This window comes from Pygoscelis adeliae, unplaced genomic scaffold (assembly GCF_000699105.1).
Source record: "Pygoscelis adeliae isolate BGI_AS28 unplaced genomic scaffold, ASM69910v1 Scaffold425, whole genome shotgun sequence".
NCBI lineage: Eukaryota > Metazoa > Chordata > Aves > Sphenisciformes > Spheniscidae > Pygoscelis > Pygoscelis adeliae.
The window spans coordinates 377,216-399,452 of record NW_008824775.1 but is presented as its reverse complement, the minus strand read 5'-3'; the positions used below and the strand labels follow the sequence as shown (position 1 = coordinate 399,452).

Genomic DNA, 22,237 nt, shown 5'->3' with positions numbered 1-22,237 from the left:
AAAATCAACACAAAAGGAAAAAGTAAATGAATTGAGCATGTAAAGAATAACATCACTATGATAACTTAGCTTCTGCTGAGAATAATCACCCAATAGCTTTGTGACAAGACACCAGCTCTCCTGGAGTGGATAAATTAATTCTCAAATAACAACATGATGGCTGATCCCATAATATCACACACACATAACTAGAAATCAAACACCTGATCAAACTTTCAAGACATGAAATCACAGTAAAAATGAAGAAAGAGAGCAAAGCAGGCAGCAGAATTAACAGCATTTTTTTCCCCACACAAGAGTAGAGAATTAATGCCTGAACATGAAAGTTCATTCGCACAAGCATCAAGTGAGCTCTTATTTACCAAATTTAATTATTCATTTAAAGTTTATTTATTAAGATGTTTTTAATAAAATTACAATCAAATAATGCCTGATCATTTGTACATAACAAAGTGAGACAGAGATAGCAGAAAGGAAAGCACACACAGCCTGTCACATCACACACTCATTCAATTATCCTTAAGCTTTGAAAAACAAGAAATAAAGAGACTGTCGTTGCCCCGTCCTAGTAAATTCAAGAGTACAAATTAATTCCACAGAAAAAGAAAATTCAAAGTTAAGGATGAAATGTAACTTTATGCCCTCTGTTACATAAAGGACAGTTCCCTAAATGTGCTCTCCCAGCAGCGCTGTGCTGGGAAACCTATTGGGCACTGCCATACGTGTCAAACCTGACCCAGACTTTCCTTCCATTCTTGTGCATTAATGCAGACCTCCCATGTTAATGAGGTCTGATTTCATATACAGGTACAGCATATGCACATACATCCCCCCCCCATCCACCGAGCATATATAGATGGACACATCCACACGCGCAGTTTCAAATATGCTATTCTGTTACATTTGTTATATATAAACCTCAGTTATTTAGCTTTTATTACTAGACTGATTTCAAAACCACTCTAGCCATAGTTGCTGTGGCCTTTGCAACTTTAATAGCCTAATTAATAAATTTCAAGTTTCAAGCTGTCAGATCACTAATTACTTGAGTTGCAGGTTAAAAGCAGTGTGGCATGTATGGGAACTAATGATGCTGACACTCAGTTTTTATAGACAGAAAAGTAAGGATGATTTGCATCCTTGCAACAGGGCAGGAGTCCTACAAGCTTCTCTTTTTCTCATTCCCAAAATGATGAGTATCTCTACACTTGGGAACTGTCTTCTGTTAAAAAGGATTGCAGCCTACTTGCTTCTCTGGCTGGAAGAGTCATTGCAAATGAACTGAACTGATCTCTCAACACTGCCATAAAGACTGAAAATGAATTCACGGTACCATGCATCGCTTGGAACTAAGAGATGAAGCCGATGCCCTGAATTTAGCCTTTTAGCCTCTTTGCTAGCCTTGGCCACTACTTAACTGACAGGCCCATTTATCTGAATAATGTGCGATCCACAACAGTTTGGTGTAGTCCTTAGGTTTTAACAAGTTGGGACAGCTACGTAGCTTGCCTGTGGGAAAGCTTCCTAAGAATTATGGAGACATCCCCTATGAGATCCAATAAAGATTTTACACCACACTTTGTGAAAAGCAATAGCTAGCTTACGAATGTTTCAAAAACATGTTTGAAAAATTAGGAAACCATTCTTAGTATTTTGAGGCCTGAAAAGCAGATGCCTTCTAAAGTCTGCGACTGTCCAGATTCAGAGTAAGCCACAGAAGTAGCTTTTAATTATTTTAAAATATTTTAAAATAGAGGTGATGTCTAAAATTAACATGATCTATAGCCAGTAATGCAGGACTTTTCCAGGACTCTGGTGAGTTTTGTTAGCTACTTCTTCCCCATCTCTCACAATGCACTCTAATTTCTGACCATGCAGACCACCCAGGCCACAATATAGTTTTGACGTTATTATATGTACAAAAGTATGCTCATATATTATTACATGAAATCTTGTCCATCCTAAGCTTAAATAAAATGGAAATTCTACTTTGGTAAGAGAAAAGGAAACCACCTAGAAAAGGCTTTTTAAAAATGAATGGTAGATCTCTGAAATGGCTCTGCAGTTCAAACTATTAGAATATTTCCCAGAGAGATGGATGAACAGGCAGAGAGAAGATGAGAAAGTCAATATCAACCATTATTCACATATCTTTGCCCTATGGTCTGTGGTTCTCCTCTTCCTTTATTTATCACAATACATTTAGTTGTGAGGAAGTGCATTCATGATGGCCACACAGATACGCTGATATGTGCATACCTTGCCCATGCACGTCTGCACACGTGCCACTCAAGTACATCACGTAGTGATAATTATGGCAGAAACTGCAGAGCTGCAAGCACCACTTCGTTTTTGTCATCCATATCCGGGCACTTCACCTGCTTGTAAGCTGCCGATCCATCTATCTCCTACTGGACTTACTCTAACGTAACAAGCCTCTAGCCTGCCTACCATCTTCAATCAGCTGTCTACCTTCAACAAGCAAATAGGCAGTGAGTTATTTCCTTCTTTTTCTTTCATAACATGCCAGAGGTGTTTTGGTTTACACCCCTGGTACTTCAAAATCATGACACTGTCATCCACAGAAAAGCTGTTTTACTGTAGGCAAAGCTTGAAGGTTTCTTGGCTTTGTGGTTATAATTATTCCCTGCACTAAATTTTGCAAAATGGACTTAAAGTTACCAAAGGAGCTTGCTTTAACAGGAGAAAGGCTATAAACAGCATCAATACCATCCTTCAAGCTTGAACACTTCATGAAATATGCTTGTGGCATGTAAACAGTATATGGTGATACAATGGGAAATTTTTATTGGCTCTTGCATAAGATAGCTGATTTCATTCCCTCCTGACTTACCAAGTATAAAGAATGTGGTTTCCCCAAGCTCGTGCCGATGAGCTTTACCACGCCGCACTGCATCCTCCCTGGGATACACATACAATAGTGGAGCTGGTTTCAAGGGACCATCAGCAGGACCAGTGGCCTTGGTTCCTTGAGGGACCAAATACTTCGCTGGCAAATACTTCTGTGGCCCCTCTGGGCATCATGGCACTGGGCTGCCCGCCTCTCTAGCAAAGCTGCCCCTGAAGCCAAGTTGGTGGCAGGGGATGTATGCCCACTCCTCAGCCCCCAACTGCAGAGGCCAGTGTCTTAGTAAAGCCCACCTCAGACCTCAATGGTTTCAATAAAAATCTCGGCTATCGAAGCCAAATGAAGCAGGAGCAATGTATGTGAGCAGGAGCTTCTTGACTTGCAGCAGCTCTCTGTGCCCTGAGGTATCCATCAGGAGCCTCAGCAGGTGCCCACAGAAGGCACCACATCTGGACACCCCACCAGGGACACCTGCGGTTTTGCCTTGCGGTGAGGAACCCGTGACCCACACACCAGCATCAGTGCTGCTTCCAGGAGATATGCAAACAAGACCATGTAGCCCTGCAGAGGCTGTAAGCAGGGAAAAGGCAGGGGATACTGGCACACACACGGAGAAGGTCATCAGCACAGCATCAACCTCACCCCAGAGACCTCACACGCTTAGTCAGGGCTCATTTAGGACACGTTTTGAGGTGCAGGAGGCATGTTTCTACATGATGTTGCATGTCTTACCTTGTTTGGGAAGGGAAACTTGCTTTGTTCTGCCTTTCCTGGTGTGTGAATAGCTGACAGTGGTGGAGGCCATGAATGGGTCATCTCCTGAAAAAGAATGTTGTACAGCAAACTGTGTTTAGAAAGTCAATGGAATAGGAGACAATGATAGTATATCAGTAGCAAGAGTGCCTGGGTAGTGGAATATTTAAGCTACTGCAGCTTCTAGGAAATGCCCAGTTTACATATAATCTAGACAATACATGAGCTACGTTGATTTTTATCACAGACTCTTGAGAGCAGTTCTTAAGCACCATTTCATTTTCCTGAATAGTTAATGCATCTTAAGTGCAAGAAGTTTCATTTTTCTGACAGTCTGCAACCACATTTTAATCATGCAGTGTATTCTGGCTGGTGAGACTAACAGAACTTTTTTTTTGTAGCATGGGAACAGAAATTTCAGTTCATGACCAAGTAATGGGGTACACACTATGGACTAATCACGGAATAGATTTCATAGACAAGGTCAGAATGATAAATGCTCAACACTTGCTCAACAGTTAATTCCTAAAATTGCCTTTATCATTGTAAAGGAGTTGAGTAAGGTCCTAACTGCAACGTGTTTGTGCCTTGCAGGACACAGACATGTGGCAAGCCCTAAACAAGGTGTGCTGCACTCCACCTTTGTCTCCTCCCTGTGCTGTTTTGAAGGACATTTTTTAATAGCTAAGAGACATACGTAGCTTGACCTGACTTGTATGCAGTCATCCTTGACACAGCTTCAGGTAGCAGGTAGACACGTGTTCAATACCATTATTATTCAAGCCTGAATGAGTTGGTCTCCAAAGCAAGGCTGCTTTTGATGATGTGTAAATTAAACACTTCAGACAAGAAGTTTGTTAAGAGAGAGGTTCCATATTCCTCTCTAGTGCAGGCTGTTAAAGGATGGACATGTTTTTTGACATGTTCAGCACCAACAGCCATAATATTTGGTACACAGTAATTAACAGAATTAATATGAGAAGCAGCGCAGAGCGTGACAACCCTGAAGAGTCGGCCCGTAAGTTTCAAGAGCTGAAGAGCAACTAACATCCTGCCTAAGCAGGGGGCTTGCTGACACTATCAAGAGTTTGCCTGGCAGATGCTTTGCTGGGTTCTGATACCATTAGCTGACTGTGGAATTGTTTCTCAGTGATATTCCAAGGAGTCGTGCTGAGATCCATGATCAGTCCCAAAATAATGCTGGAGTTATATTTCCATGACTCATTCCTTTTTAAAGAGAAAAGAAAATGTTCTGGTTTGAAAAAAGGTGTGGGTGAGTCTCTTGCCCGTCCTTCATTAGCACTGATGGAAGTGCTTCCTGACCCGGCACGGACTGAGCTGGGGCATTTTTTACATAGAGGAAAGTCTCCGGCTGTTCTGCCAATGAAAGGATCAGCCCTTTCAACATAGTTTATTAGTAATAAATGTCACCTTTAAAGCATTCTTGATAAACAGTTTATTTCCTAATAAAAACTGCATTCTTTTATTTTATTTGAGGCTAAAAAGTTACATGATTTATTATACTTCTGTAATCTACGTGTGTGCCTCTAATCAGAGCATCATCTGGTTGCAGTTTCAGTATCAGAATTGCTTTGCTTTTGAGTTCTTTGAGGCAGATGATTGTTCATCTTATGACTTCCTTATCTGATAAGTGCCAGCAATAGCAGTATACAGTATTTTTTAATATACAGTAAGTTCTTTAAACTCAGGCAACAAAAATCACAGGCAACCAGACCAATGTTTGCTACAAGTACCTGGCACACGTGCTATTGTTTTCAAAAGATTAAGGAATTACATATTGAGAAATATTCCAACAGTAAAGGTTTATGACAATAAATTGATGAAAAGGAGATTGGCAATGTGGACATTTAATCCTAAGGCTGTGATCTAAAAAAGTATCGCTTTCTCTCCTGCTTTTCTCTGCTTTTCCCTTACAGGACCATTGGCTTACTTTCTAGAAAATGGGATGTTTATAGACTATAGTGCATACAGACTAAAGGTGTTTCCACCAGTAAAACCCCATTCCCCAACAAGCAAAGCGTTTTTCCCTGTAAGTTGAGGTGCTGATCCCAAAGGTACGCACAGGAATGAACTATGTGTCCCTTTCTTCTGAAGGGCAATGTCTTATGTCATCTCTGTCAATTGAAGAATCGGGGCAGCCAGACTGGGAACGTCTGGTGGCTTTGACCTAAAGTTATCCTACTTGTGAAATACGCTATTCAGTACTTATGATTTCCATTTGCCCAAGAAGCAGTTCCTTCAGGTTATACGGTGGCTGACCCCCACTGTCACCTTCAGGGAAACATCTGAGAAGTCTGCTATATGCCATGCAGAAACCAATCTGTTACAGCAGCAGAGCTCTTCCCTCCCACCTTGCCTGCCCGAGTCTGACATCCAGGGAAAGGACCAGAGGGCTGATTAAAAATAGGGGTGACCTTTTTTTTTTTTGACATGTCAAAATCTTTCATTTCTTCTTTTCCCCAAGATTATTTCTCATCCACACTTCAATGAAAAATGGCCTTAATGGTCTTTTTTTTCAGCTAGCTTCTGTTCTCCCTTTTTACTTTGAGTTGTGGTATATAATAAAGCTTTCTACATAATTTGAATTTGACGTAACCCTTTCTGACACAAAGATTTAGTAAGACCACTGATATTTGCCACGGTTAACAACTGCCATTATCATGAATATCTGAATGTGAATTTACTAGAATAATATTTTGAGTTGTGATCATATGGTGTATTTATCACTACCTTTTGGAATTCAGACAACTATAAAATGAAATCAAATTAGAAAAAAAAATCAGAAAACTAACATGAAAAATACCCCAAATTATAGGTTGTCACCACTGAGGAGTGGTAAGATTTAAATGTAGTAAAATATTTTTTGAAAAGAGAAACATTAAACTATGTGCACAGTCTCCTTCTGGCTGCCAAGAACAGAATCTCAAAAATCAGGAGAAAGGATTTAGGTGTCCAGCAACTGTCAACACTTCGCAAGGTCAAGCAGAAACAAATCCAGAATGTGTTCCTGTGTGCCAAATCTCATGATTTTAGACTATCTGAAGATATTTGAGACAGATTAAAAGCACTAGTGGTGACACGATTATATAAAGATCTTTTTTTAGTACATGGTGTGAAATGTTTGAAAACGTAAGCCCAAACGGCAACTATCTAACTAACTAAATAGAAGGACTCAACTTTTATTGTTAAAATAAACTTTCATGCATAGTTCTCTTCTCTGCTCAGCTAACTTGCCAGTCTTTGGAGTTTGGGATTGGCAGTATTAGCATAAGGCACCCACTGGACTGAAAACAATGTTTCAAATAGACTGATGAAAATTTAAATGTACTTAAGATCCTCGGCACCTTCAAATTGGTGTTCGAACATTGATGGACACAAAAGATTTTTGAAATTAGAAAGAGAAAAAAGCAGGGATTTTTTTTTAGCATAAATCAAACAAAAATTAAGTCTGAAACACCTGGCACCAGAAAATGTTCCAGCCGCTACAAGATAATGGTCTAATTTGAAACCAATTTAGATCTTTCTCCAAACTTGATTAAGTTAACCTTAAATTCCTGAACAATGTTAATTAAAGGAAGCACTGAGAAGCCATGTGGGGTACAGAAGTGGGGAAAACAAAGATTTCTGGATCAAAGAAGGAAGCCCTGACTACACTGTTTAAAAATACATGTGGATAAGCATGCATGCCTAACTGCAGGACAGCTTGTTTGAGATGATGACGACTGCCCTCCTCCTCCCACGGCCAGACGCACAAGACCGAGGGGTGGCTCTGAGACCCCCTCTTTTTTTTTAACACAAGTTTCTCCTTGTGAGGGTTGCAGCGATGTTGTTTCACACTGACATCTTTGCGGTGGTGGTGATGGCACGTCTCATTCACACGCATATTGTAACTCTACAACTCTACTTGTCTCCACCTGTAGTAAATCAGTTTTCAGCAGTTATACATATATGTCCAGTTTTACAAGCTATAAAGGCCCAAGCCTAGTTAATCTTAGTCAATGTGCCAACTTGGCTTTTCTTCTTATTGAAGGGAAAACCTTCAAATAAAGAAATCTATAGTATTGCATATCCTTGCTCCAAATTCAGTTTCCGCAGCAACTATTAAGTAACAAGACATTTCTTGTGGATTAATGACTGCTTGGCAGTGTTTTGTTTGGGGCTTTTAACCCTAGCTTGTAGGTAATTTTTCAGGAAAAGTACCATGCAGAGGTAAATAATAGTATTCACTCTAGACTTAAGGCAATGCTATTTATCTAGTGCCGTCAATCTTGCTGTGTGGCACGATACCAGGAAAGGTTGAACTGATTCAGAAAAATTGTAATTAATAAAAAGGAGGGGGACCAGTATCATCTAGATTTAAAGTCTAGCCGCATGAATTATCTCGCTGTTCATTCGCTGCCAAAACCAGAACTTATCATCAGGCCATTAAGAAAATTGACTGTTTAATCCTCCTCTTTGCTTGTGCTCACCTAGCCAATTTTTGATTCATAATATTTTGTCTCTCCACAGATGATGATTTAAGAAATGTTTGTAGCGTCTCATAAAGGGCCCTGTCAAACACCTTTTGAAAATTATTTTAGCTGGCTCAACTTCATCCACTGCTCTACCGACATGTCGCAGGAATTATAGGAGATTGGTGAGATGCAATTTTCCTTTGCAAATACTCTGCTGGTTAGCTCACAGGGACCGCAGAGGCTCTCTCTTTGTAGTAACCTACACTAATATGCAGATTTTAGGGAAGCATTAGATATATTTATTCAGGTGGAAGTCAAGGCAACACAAAGCTAACACAGAGCTTTCCAAGACCCTTTAGCAAGTGATCACAGGACACAGTTTGAGAACCTCTAATCCAGTTACTCTTCTGTCTTCATAAAATCAGTTGGGTTTTTTTTAACACAGGAGACTCTCTCTTTAACTGCTGTCAGTTGGCAAAGATCCCTTTCAGTTCAGTGAAGCTACACTGCCACTAGCTGACAACATGGCTATGATTTTAGTGTCAAACATCCAAAGAAAAGAGCAAGGGATACGCTGAAACTTTTGGAGAGTATGTTGAAGCTGACAGCATTTCACTGTGATAAGGTTCCCACGATGTGAAAAGCAAATTTTCTTTTTTTAAAATTGATTCCTCCAGTATCTGTTATTGCTGCAACTTTTCTAACCCAAACCTCAAATACACACCTGTAAAACAGAAAGATAAAGATAAAAACTACATCTACTTAACTCTTTTTCTTCTTCCTCATGAGCCCTGTAGTTTCCTTTGAGCACTTGATAATTTTCCTCTTTCCATTTGAGCATCTTTTATTTTGTCATTATCCTTTTGGTAACATGTTATTCAGAACCACCACCACCACCCAACAAAATATCTTGCCATTTTCCAGCTTCTGTTGTTTCCTGTTTTACTTCCTTTCCATCCACTTATTTGGGCAGGTATTAATTTATAGTTAATTTTTACATCACGTATGATGCCAAATGCTTTCTAAAGTTGAGAGAAGTGACAAACGTGGTTTCACCCACCCACTAACTGAAGGATGAAATAAGGGAACTACTACGAGCTCCCTGTCATAGAGCTGAAATAGCCATAAGGACACCATTTATGCCGAGCTGGATGCCAGTTCAGCACTGAACCTCAGTCAGCAGTTCTTCTGTCTCCCCTACTCCTGATAAAATGATTTCAAGGAGTCACTTTTTTCATAGCAATCTGCTGCAAAACACATTCTACCACATTTCCCCTTTGGCTCCAGTCCCAAGACCCTTCAAATGCCCTGTTGCGTTCTGTAATATGAATTCCTTTCAATAGGCTTCATCGGTATAACATCCAAAGATATATGACAATCCAGGGGAGAGTGCTTGTCAAGGAGTTTTTTTGTTCTAAGCAAAGAAATAAAGGTAATTGTGTAGCTTGTGACTGTGTCATTTGTGCTGTGCTTAGTTCTTCAGACCTGCACGGATGGGCATCACCTGAAATTTCGTGACGGAAACAGGACTCTGTGTGTGCGTGTGTGTGTGCGCGCGTGCACACGCCTGTGGGCTGGGAGGAAGGAAAGAAAAAAAGAAAAATTAGGCCCTTGGAAAGGGAGAAGGTCAGAGATTTTGCAGACTGCGGCATTAAAGAATGTGTTCAGCATTAAATCTCCAGATGTTTGGTATCTACAGAACTAAACCATTCCAAATCATGAACATTTGCAACGTGATCTGTGGATCAATTCACTCTACAGCAAATCACAAATGCCAGTGCAATAAGTTTCTGTTTGGAATACGTTATCTCTGCTTTAGTGGAACCATCCTGCAAATAACATGCAACATTTAGTCAAGGTTCAGCAATCTAGGACAGATAAATGTAAAAGAAGGCTACAGCTGCTGACTTATCAAACTGACTTGTTTAGGTCCTTCATTATATGATTATAATTCTTCAACAAAGAGTCTTGCAAATTTTTATTCCTTTTTGGGGGACTAAATGAGCCTATAAGTCCAGAAGAAACTATGGATACCCAAGAGAAATGTGGTTTGATTCTAAGAGCAACTGTTAATTAGGGTATAACCCATGCCATGCTCTCTCATATCAGAGTTTAAGATAAAAAGATTTATCTCTAACTATCAGGAAAGGAAGAACGTGACCCTTTACAGGTCATAGAACAGAACAGAATTTAGAGGGTTTCCTTAAAAACTTCTAAATATTCTTCACTGAAATGAAAAAAAAATGGACAAAATTTCTTCTTTAGTCGCAATGATGAATATCTGTTCTTAGCTAAGAAGCTATGGTTTTAGATGAATGCATTGGGCCATATGATATGACAAACTGTCTGAAAACCAGCCTTGCCTGGGCAAGCTGAGATGATGTGGTTAATCAAGGTACAATCTTTATTAGTGCATTAACCTCCTGCACCCAAGGACTGTGGAGTCTAATTTCTGAATTGCCATGCAAGACTGATGCAGCTAGTTTTCTAGTCTCAGTTGGCAGCAAGCTAACAGAAGTGGCTAATGAAGATGAATAGCTGCCTCTTGGGAGTGGGGGGAGGAGAAAGAGGAAAGGAAAAGACCTAGGATACTTCAAGGTCCAGATCTCTGCATGATTTCAGATAATAATGAAAAAGTGCACATAGTCGACATTTTCAGAGATCGTAACAAGCATGTTAATTCTGCAGTCTGCTAACAAAGCAATAGTAGCAGCCTCGGGATTGCTCTGGAAACATTTCAAGAAGTTAAAACAAAGGCTATTGAAAATAAAGACCAGGACACTGGTCAGGGTCTTACCCTGTTTTTGATGGATGATTGTATTAATATGGACAGAGGAGCAGACAAAAAAATGCCCAAAGCTAAAAACCAGACACATTTACTGAGGAAAACATCTGTGATTTGGAGAAGACAAAAATACCATCATGGTAAATATTTAGCAATACTGAAATATCTTTGCCATAAATGCATGTAATGTTCTAATATGAACACCCCTTTAGTCCAAACAAAAATACACTGCTAAATGTAAGGAGGTCATTGAAGCAAGATTTGTGGGGAAAAAAATCTAGTTCTTCTGAAACTAGACAAATTATTCAAGTTTCTTATTTTGTGAAAGGCTGGAAGCTTTCTGATAGGTACATTAGTGGTCCTGGTTCACCTCCTGGACAGAAGGTGAAATAGCAGGTCACCGGTTTGGCCTAATTTGTTCTTAGTTCCAGTCTTTCATACTCCTGAAGCCAGTTTAAGAGGACTGGGGGTACCATAAAGATTTACTTGGTTCCTGGGAACCCGAGGGCTCATACAAAGAGCTCTTTTGTGCCTCTACAGTGAAGATTCACCAGTGGGTACGAATTGATAATTTTAGCTCAGCTTCTTCAGCCAACTGATTGAGTATTTCAAGCTTCACGAACTTATGAGTGACACAGTAGTGGCTGTGTGCTCTGTGCACGAGTTATGGGCAGACTTTACATGAAGTAAGTACCTTGTGTGCTGGGTTAAGGTTTAAGGTGCTACCAGAATGCCTTTCGGCTAACGTGCTTGCCAAGGCTGCCAACCATAACAAGAAGAAAGCAAGCTTCTATTCTGTGCTACTACAACAAACTTCTTGGTCGGTTTGAAAAGATGAGAGAGAGGGTAAGAAAAGACCATAGAAAGAAAAAAGTCAGAATTAAAGTATTAGAAGTTAAATTGCTGTCAAATGTGACTCTATAAAGCATAGCTCCAAGAGGTTTTGCACTTTTGGTTTCTTAATGATATGAGATGAAATGTGCTCAATTGACAGGTGAAAATTACACCAGGCTGGGACCTCAGGCTGTGGAGCTGAGCATCAAGGCAGGGACTCTCCTTCCCTTTTCCCTGTTGTAGCACAGAGAGGTTCTGCAAGGCAAAGCAGCCTGTAAATCCCTCCCAGACAACCTTGCATGGATGTGGCTGACTGCAATTAGCAAACAATTTTGTTTATGATGCTCTGACAACTTGGGGAATCTATTCATGTACAAGCCATTTATTCTGAATGAGATTAAGAAATCACTGTAGCACTGCATGCTTCAGTGTATGTGAATTCAACCATCTGTTCTCAAGGTTGCATCATGTGCCTCCTAGATCTGAATTGACAGAGAGATGTTAAATCTTGATGGCTCGTATTCTAGAAGTAGCACAGTGGCACAATGTGATGGCTGAAGCCGACAGAGACCAGTTCAGCTAAGAATACAGAGGTGTACAGAGTTGAACACAGACAAACTTATGTCTACAAATGAAGAATACCATATATACCTGATAGACTGAGACACTGGACCCAGAAAGGAGTTAGAGATCACCAGAGGACACGCAACTGAAAATAATCTCCCAACATCTCATGCTCTTGCCCAAAGAGCTCATTCCATCATTGTGCTTTTGAAAATGGAGAAGTAAGTAGCACAGTAAAATTGGTGAGGCCAATGCTGGAATAGCCTTTGACCAAATTTCTTCAAAAATGTTGGAAATTCTGAGAAGGTGAAAAAAGGAACAAAAAAAATCACAGATTTTTACAGAGATCAGCCCTGTTAGACTACGAGCTACTATGCTTGATTTGCATAAGCATCTTCATAGGGGAAAAAAACCCTCTAACATGACTTTTAGAAAATTTATTTGTAGCCACCTGTCAAGTGTCCCAAGGTAAAAGCTAGAACCTCTACACAACACCTTTAACAGGATTCACAAGAGATGACTGAAAAAATCAAGGTTGTTCATGCTTAATAGGAGTCCATGTATACAAAATTTCCAAATAGGTCTCAGTGGAAAATGTTGTCAGTTCACAATAATATAAAAAGATAAAACCCACTAACTTGTATCATGAGCTAATGGACAGAATGACAAAAAGGCAAATTGAAGTTAGGAAAAAAAGAACAACTTCTCATGAGCTGGTGGCTCACTGCTGGGATGCAGTGCTACGGAAATGCCTGTCTTCATCTCTTGAAGTCTTAAGATCAAGAAAGGATGCTTTTCTGAATGATGTGCTTCAGCCAAATACAAGATAATGGGCTCAAAACAGGGGACAGTGGCTGCAGTTATCTGGCTTGTGACACAGGTCAGAATGCTAGTCAGACTGGGTGATAAAATACACCATTCAGACTCACCAAAATGTACCTAAGTGGGATTCTTGTTCTTTATTTTGGAGCTTCTTTTTCAGTCCATCAAAACCCTTAGCATTTATGGTTCTCAATACAGGCTTTATAAGTCAAGAAAACATGTGGACTATTTGTATTCACATGTGAATGCTAAGTACTGACCACAAAAGCAGTGATTAAGAGAAACGGATGTTCCACTGTGTTTTAGAAAAGATAGAAACAAAAGTTTTCTCTTTCCTTATGTATCGGTAATCTATCGCCCATAGTTGTCCCCCGCTGCTTTTGATTGTATAAGGTCAAGACGCGTCACAATTAACCTTGGGGATTTAACTGAGGGGTCAACACGATGAAGGCATCTGTCTGACACTCTTGCTACAGTCAGCAGAAAGATAGACTCCAGCATTGAGCACATCAGCGGACCTAAGATCTGGAGCATCCTCTGGAAATGACTTTCTGTATTGTCTAGATATGGAGTCCAGATTGCTGTACTTAGTCCTAAAGTGCCTCCAACGGGGGGCGTTGAGTCTGGCCTTGTGCCCCTTGGAGCAAAGCTTTATTTCTTACATGTTCATATGGCACCTAGCACAGAGATTTTGATCAGTGCTGGGCCTCTCTAGTTGCTACAATCACACATACAAATTGAGGGAGAATTCAGAGATGACTTCCTGGCAGTGCTATTATTTCAGCTAGGCTGCCCTGATACTTTTTCTTAGACCATCCTTAGGTTATGTCTCTATCCTCAAATCTGAGAGCGTTACCACATTTCTGTATCTTGGCCATCTGCATATCAGGATGAGAGTCAAGCACTCATAAAGCCCTCTTCCCCACACTCCCTATGTTTCTTGGAAAAATATATACTCCATATGACCTTTTAATACCTTCACATTAATTGCTGTTCCAGAAAGGTCATCTGTGATCATCTAAAATGTTTTCCTTAAATATATAGACAACCCAGTATTAGGTTTTCCAGTTTTAATGTTGTGGGTAGTGGGAAGGTTAGCTGGCTGGCTATCATCTTTTTCTTCCAAAAGGTCACATTTGGATTCTGTCTCAGCCTGGAAGAGCAGTTGGACAGCAGAGGAGAGCTGAGGTGCTCTCCATCAGGCACCCAGCCTTGACACCGGGAGTCGGGACTGGGGTGTGCAGAACAGTATTCCAGCAGGTCCATGTAGGCCCAGTGAATACCCAGGGTGGCTCTTTGCCTCCTGTTTTCTTCAGTAATGCACATGCCCTCCTTCCCCTGGTAGGCGTAGAGGAAAGAGGGTCTCCGTGCTACCAACCTCTCACCCCGGGGCCTGGGGAATGAGCCCTGGGCAGAAGTGGAAGCCAGGTGCAAACATCTTTCTCCTCCCTCCAGGGGTTCCTGGGCAAACAACACGGATTCTCCCAGAGAATCAGCCACCCACACTGGAAAAAATCCAGCAAGGTGGCAAAGCAGGGCTTGGTGCTAGAGCCAGAGGCTGGTGGGCCTGCTCCAAGACTCTTTGCGATGTAAAAGGCTGGCTAGATCCTGCTGTACTTGGAAAAGTGAGTTAATAGCACTTCCTTTTCCCCATGTGTAGTCCAATTCCTACATGTATATGTAGGTTATAATGCCTCTGGGATGAGCACTATCTTGTACCATGTACATGGCACTGTGCATACTTAGGCTATGATTTTGTTCAGAAGTTACCAGGAGCAGCAGGTTTTGTTGACTTTTAGAGTGGTAAAAATACCAGCACAAGTGGGCAGAGATTCAGAGGATAGTCCCTCTTAAGATAAATTACTGGATAACTTTGGGACTTAATCGGCAGTAAAAAATTAATTCACAAACAAAGCTTGCACAGTGCAATGGTGCAGGTTCTCTACCAAGGATATTTTATACTCTACCAAGGACAAAACATGTAGTTGAACCTCCTCAAAACTACTACTGCACCTTGAACTGCTGAACTTAGTGATCTGTGAATTGACAGAGACTTTTGTGGACAAGATCATCTGACAGAATTTTAGATGGGTGAAGTGATTTCCTTTTCTTTTTGACATCTTCCGGTGTTGATGTTTGAAGGATTTTGTCCAAAATGTGTGTCAAAAACATATGGGATAGGAAAAGAGGAAGAAAATATGTACTGGAAGACTCCTCAAAATAGCTGAAGGATTTAGTTGAGAAGTCCCAGTGGATGCACTCTCCATCCAAAGTGCCTAAAGCACTTTTGAGACCCCCATCTGTGCGCACCATGAACCCTAGCCAATGCAAACTGGATGCAACAAGGGTGGAGGTTTCATCGTTGAGAGCAGAGGCAAAAATAAAGCCTGCAGAGTGGTAAGACCCAAGTCCTGCTGCTATGTTCCAGTCTTTGCATGGCTTATTGAGGCAAAAGCAGATAATCGGGGCCTTTTGCATCACAGTAAAGGGTTTGGTAAGCAGAGCACACCAGGCTCCTGTTACAATCATTTTTATCTGTTTTGCAGAGCCAAGGCAAGAAATCAGCAGGTACAAACAGACTATTTTGTTACATTAATCCGCAGGTTGTTTTGGATGTTTAAGTGAGAAGTCCTGTGACGGGGCCAATCAGAGCGTGAGGGGCACTGCCGCTGCTTGCAGAGCTGGCACAATCACAGTCCCTGCACTTCAGAGGCTGCAGCTTCCTACTGCGGCAGCCTTGGAAAAAAGACACAGACCTGCACCCTAAAAAGACTGGCAAGGGTGGGGAGAGGGATTGAGGCCAGTCCTGTGTTGCTGTGTAGAAAAATGTTAGGCTTGCCAGCAGCACAGTGCTTCTGGGAGCCCTTGCGAGGGCGTTATGCACAGGCAGGGAGCCCGTGCGGGCTGCCGCTGCTCACCATCATGTTCTCGGGAGCCAGTGCCAGGAGCATGAAACGGCACTTGCCACTTCTCCCCGCAACAGGGGGTGGCCTTTGGGAAGCTGTCGGAGGCAGGGAGTGCCCCTCTGTTTGCCCCAGTTGTCCCTAGGCAATCTGGCATTTCTTGTTAAAACTGATTTTAAATTGTGCTTCTCTCTAGCTGCAAAAACACCCATGGAGCAGTGAAGGAGACCGTTCTTTAGCTGTGCAATTCACTCTTATCTAGTGTTCTAGTGTTCTAGTGTTAAGTGGGTTCTTCAAAGCTATCATTGTCTCAAGCTCTGTCTGCTTTAAGCCCTGAAATAATAACATTTAGTGCTTATTGTACGCACTGGCTTTCATTTGCAAGGTATTCTGCAAACTTGAATTAAGCATCCCAGCACCCTTGTAATCTCTGTAAGTACTGTACTATTATTATGAAGTAAGACACATAAAACTGGAAGTAAGGTTGAAAGCATCTTGAGTCAGAAAATCCCTTAAGAAAACCGCACTGTTTCCCTGTCCCGGCACAAATGGTACCAAGAGTGACAATGCCGCTCTGCAACTCCACTTGGAAAAAATAGTAGAAGGTATGAAAATATACACTGAAGCCTTAACTCTGCTCCTAAAGCATGTGTTCTGGCTTCATCCATTATACCGTTTATTTCATTAAGAAGCAGAGTAACACTAGTATCTTATTCATTATTGTAGGCATTGTCTGCATAAGAAATTTGCATCTATTTAAAAAAAAGCAACGGTTTTAAACAACTTTAACATAATGAGTGTTAGAGATTGTATGACTCTCTTGGTTTTAACTAAAACCAAACACATTTAGATTCATCTAAATTGGTTAAAACCAAATTAAATGAATGGAAAGAATAATAAATAGATCTTTGAAACAGTTTGTAAGTAGACTTGGTTATGAAACAATTAAACTTGAACTGATGACACACCCTACATAGAAAGCCTACATGGACTCGCATATGACGCTGCCTCACCATTTCTAAGTATTCTCCGCCGACGTTGTACCAGACTCTCAGTACCAAGACAGCTTGGTTTTACAGCTAGAATGTTATGAAAAATGATGCTAACAAAAGTTTTTACAACTCTCTAAAACATTCCTCAAGATGTTTGCCAGCAAACAGTAGGTGATTATGAAATTATAGGCTGCATCGTGACAGAGGCACGCAAGGAAGTAAGATGTTTACAAATGCTTGTTTATTTTTGAACTCTTAACTACATGATTTACTTATCCACTTTTAGCAAAATTAACATTCTTTTGCTGTCATTTAAAAAAATGAAGATGTATATATATTTTTTTTTTAACGTCATAGAAATCACGTGGAAAAATTAAAGTAATATATAAAGAAAAAGGAAACAGGACATACCATTACCACTTTTTAATTATGTTACCTGTTTTTTAGAGAGCAGGTAATCAGGAACAGCTGCCTTAGCACTGGAAATTTAAAATATTAAAAGTCATGAAAGGTTGTTTTGTGGCAGCAAATGTTAATTTCTTTTGATTTCTCTTCATGAGAACCATCAAACAGCAATTCAGTGCACTAAGAAGGTCCACATAATGTCTACGTATCAATTAATTCCCACTTAAGCCTTCAATGACTTTCCTACCCAGGGAAGGATTTCACCCCTGTTGATTAAAGGTAGTCCTTTAGGTCAGTTCTTTTTTTACTTTGAAAAAGTTTCTTAGTAAAACAAAGCAGTGGATGTATCTTTCAAAGCTTTAGTATACGTAGAATCCCATCAGAAGAGAGATCAGAACATCATAGAGCTTTTTTTAAGCAATAAAAGCACAAATAAGAAACACCCTCAAAATGAAACAGAGACAGTTGGAGATTGCTACAATGGTAAAAGAGTACTGTAATCATGAACATTTCATGCTTTTTGTGTGAGAAAAATAGGATCCTGGAATTATGCCAGATGGCTTAAAATAATCTGCATGGGCAAGGCAATTGCATCCAACCGGCGTATGTTGAGAGGAGAAATGATGATCTAGAGGTGACTCAACTGATGCAACTCTGTGTTCAGCATACCAGACATAAAAAAACCCAGTGGTACAAATCTGGTCTGTCCCCAGTGCTGAATTACGTCAACCAAAGGGAACTCTGGTTACAGCAAGGCAAAGCAGAGTGGCCTGCCAGGGGTTTTGCCGATTGTTCAGCAAATAGAAACACTCATAATACCGGTGCGCAAGACAGACTGAAGTTTTACTGAAGTTTTAAGACAGAGCATGTCATAAAGTGAGATGAGAAAAGATAAAAACTGTACTTTCAAATTAATCCTTTAATGCCAACTAGCAGTAAAGCTTTTAGTAGAGTCTGTTTGGTTTTATTGATAGGTTCAATGTGTTGAATCCCTATCCATGTTTTAGCCCCAGTGCCTAGATTCACATCGCCATTGGTTTCTGATGCTTAATCTCATTAGTACAGCTATTTGTATTGATATACCCAATAAGGCTGCTAATACTACCTTAGCTGAGTGTTATTTATTGTATCTGTATATACAACAATATTAACACAGTCAAGCATCAGCATCGGCACTTGAGGGCACCATTAAATTCACCCAGTGTTCAGCGAGAGATTTAATGATGGATTTAATAGTATTAAATAGGAAAAAATGCCCTTGGCCTCTACATTCTCATTTAAAAACATATAAAAGAGTAGTAATTCAGGCAGTTATACTTCTTTCAAAGATTTTGTTTTAAATCACGCTCAGCAATATGAGATCAGCTGTACTTTGGCTGTTATTGTATCTTGACCAAAGACAGCAGCCCCTGGTCTATCAGAACTACCAAACTGTTGGCAAATTCAGCTCAAGTTCCTATGTCAAATATGGGTGAGTTTATTGCTAAAAAAATGAAGACAAAGATTGGTGGAAAATTAGCACAATGGTGTTGCTTGCTAGCAACAAATGTAAGCAGAGCCGTGAAATAACTGGACGTTAGGTTTTTATGCCTAGTTTTTTCATGGAAAATAAATAGGTTGGGGGTTTTTTGTGCAGTGGTGTGCCTGCTGAATTTTCCTATAGTTTTTAGCTGCATTTACCTTGCTTTCTTTCAGTCTCCAAATGTCTGTTACTGAATGGACCTACCGATGTTCTCTAGTCCATCAACAAGATAATTTCACCCAAGAAAGGCATATGAATGGCTTTTTTTCTGTCTCTGAAGCAATTGAACCCTTCAGGTCAAAGGAACTAGGGCTCAGTCCAACACTGGAAACTTTCTTCATATGCTGCCCAGCCGAGTCTGTACCCTTACATTCAGTTTGAAACCACCAAGTGGGTGTAAGAAAAATGTTGGAAGACAAAAATGCTCCCTACATGACCCTTAGCAGTGATTAGAGGGTCACCTAAGCACCTGTGAGTTCTTCTTAAGCTTGGAAACTGTGGGCCATATGTGCAGGGTCTCAGTGACTTCCATATGTAGAACTGAATTTATATCACCATGAACGAGCAACTGTTAAGTCATAGGCTTTTTTTTACATATTTTCAGTGTCTAGCATGAAAAAAGATTATACAAACACTTATACTAGCAATATGAATACTGACAATTAAAAGATAACAGTAAAACCATCATATTTGAATTTGAAACCAAATTTAAAAAGTTTTTTTCAGCAATTTTGGCATTAAAGAGAATATGGATCAACTCAAAATTATACTTTCACGCACATGGGTAATAACACTTAAAACTAGATACTTAGCAGCAAATCATGCAAAAAAACAACAACAAAAAAAAGCCCAAGTGACTGCTTATCAGGGAACATTCACGCTTTCCTCTGAAATGTCCCTGCTTGTGAATAGTTCTACCGACACAGCTACTGAGGCATTTTGAACAAACATGCTATATAACATCTCACAAGATAATGCACCTAGTTTAAAGCATGAGTTATGCAACAGAGACAAAGAAAGGGACAGGCCATTCTCATTTCCTCACACATCCAGACTGATGCTGAATTAATTATAGAGCATTATATAAATGTGGATGTGTTTGATTCCACAGTGCTTTCCAAAACAAGGGTAAAATATCGCTGACGTTCAGCCACATCACTGGTGGGAAAAAGCCACATAGGGTACACAGTTCACTGCACAACAGTAAGGGGATGGGGAGTAGGTTAAAGGAAATATCCAAGGATGAGAAGAAATCTCATTTCTTATCAGACAAGGCCCCAGGTCTCTGATGTCATTTCAGAACATGGTCTTTGGCTGTTACAGATACAGCTCACATCCTCATACGATGAAACATATGCTTCTCGGTTTACCTAGTTCAGAAAAATGAGCCAATATAGAAAACTAGATTCCTGTTCGTGCCATTAGAGCCAGGACTCCTGCATCCACCTGCACATTCTCATGATTTTGGTGAATGAGACTTTGGGTGGATCCACAGCTAAGGCTTAGTTTATACATCTGTAAGTGTGGTGCATACATAATATGCATATTTTGCACAGTTATTTTGGAGAATGAGGAAGCAATTTTTAATTAATTTTTAAAAAAGGATCTTAAGTGGTAAGGTTTGCTGAGAAAGTACCAGTACAGGTACCACAGAGCTGTCTTCTCTTGCAATCGACAATGAATGAGATTTATTTTTTTTAATCATCTCTAACAGCAGGCAATCTAGTATTAGGCATTCATGAAATGACTTTGTAGCACTTAGCCATCTTTGGATGAGATACTTGTGGTGAGTCTTTCAAAGGCTCTAAGCTTTACTTCTGTTTATGGGTGCTCACAGACAGCTCCCGTTGAAGTCAATGGAAGCTGAATGCCCATGAATAGGAAAAAAAAATAATTTTACTAGTGGCAGTAAGGATTTAAAAATGGTTGAGTAGGCAAAATCCCTTCCTCAAGCTGGCTGCTAAAATGATATACTTTTAAGAGACTGAAAAGGTTCATCTAGAATTTGCTCTGTTGGTTAAATAATACTTACACAGGTTTTTGCATGCCGATTATGTATCAATTATTGTATAATTGCATCATTACTTTAATTAGATTAAACTACATAATTGGGATGTCTAATTACAGAATGAGGGGGGAAAAAAGGTAACTTCCCCGACATTAACTGTGGTTCTTGAAGGGGGGCTGTCCACACAGATTTTGCTCCAGGGGCAAGTTTCTGGTGCAGGAGACACTGGTTTCCTCTGCAGCGGCAACACCTGAGGCAGCCCCAGGTGCACCATCTCCATCCAGACCCTTTCAGGAGCACCAGCAGTAAGGTTGTTGTGGGGAGGCCATATACCCCTTGGTACCTCACCAGTGAGGTACGCCAGAACACTGGGCTCCAAGTCAGCAGGGAGGGGAGGTGGGTCGTGGAGTCTGTGTGGAAACCTCTTTGTGAAAAACCACAGTTAGTGCCGAGGAAGCTGCTCCTCTCCTCTAAGTGCCCCACGGAGACCCCATTCTTGGTAACGAACAAGCTGCGTTTTAAATCCAGATGTGGGAGGAGAAATATTACCTAAAGAACAACGGGGGACAACTTTATCAGCACTGGCCTCTGATTTACCAACTGGAATTGAGGACTTGGAGAAGTAAATGAGTAAACAAAGCATTAGGAAGCAGGTCTGAGTACCTCGACAAAAAGAGGAGAACGGGCTCTGTCTGGAGGATGCTCTTTAGTAACCCATGGGAAATAGGAATACAGTACAAAATTTACTTGGACAAGTCTGCATAGGAATAAATTGGCTTCTAACCATTTCAGACTGGACACCTGAGCAATTTTGGAGGATCACCTGAATGTGCCAATCCTATACACATTAAATGACATGAGACAAAGCCCTGGAGGGAAGAGGGGCCCAAGAAAGCTGGGTAATATTCAAGGATCACCTCCTTCAAGCTCAGGAGCAATGCATCCCAACAAAGAGGAAATCTGGCAAAAACGCCAGGAGGCCTGCATGGATGAACAAGGAGCTCCTGGACAAACTCAAACACAGAAAGGAAGCCTACAGAGGGTGGAAGCAAGGACAGGTAGCCTGGGAGGAATACAGAGAAATTGTCCGAGCAGCCAGGGATCGGGTTAGGAAAGCTAAAGCCCTGATAGAATTAAATCTGGCCAGGGACGTCAAGGGCAACAAGAAAAGATTCTATAGGTACGTCGGGGATAAAAGGAAGACAAGGGAAAATGTGGGCCCTCTCCGGAACGAAATGGCAGAGCTGGTTACCTGGGACACAGAGAAGGTGACTTTTTTGCCTCGGTCTTCACTGGCAAGTGCTC

The 22,237-nt window shown here is 40.6% G+C and overlaps 1 protein-coding gene across 1 annotated transcript in view; it reads right to left on the bottom strand.

The window, feature by feature from the left end:
- AFF3 (AF4/FMR2 family, member 3) overlaps positions 1-22,237 on the bottom strand; it is a 350,596-nt gene that overhangs the window by 133,105 nt on the left and 195,254 nt on the right. The window contains exon 7 of the mRNA XM_009323844.1: positions 3,602-3,688. Within this exon, the coding sequence (XP_009322119.1) occupies positions 3,602-3,688 (87 nt within the window). The remainder of the gene's footprint in view (positions 1-3,601; positions 3,689-22,237) is intronic.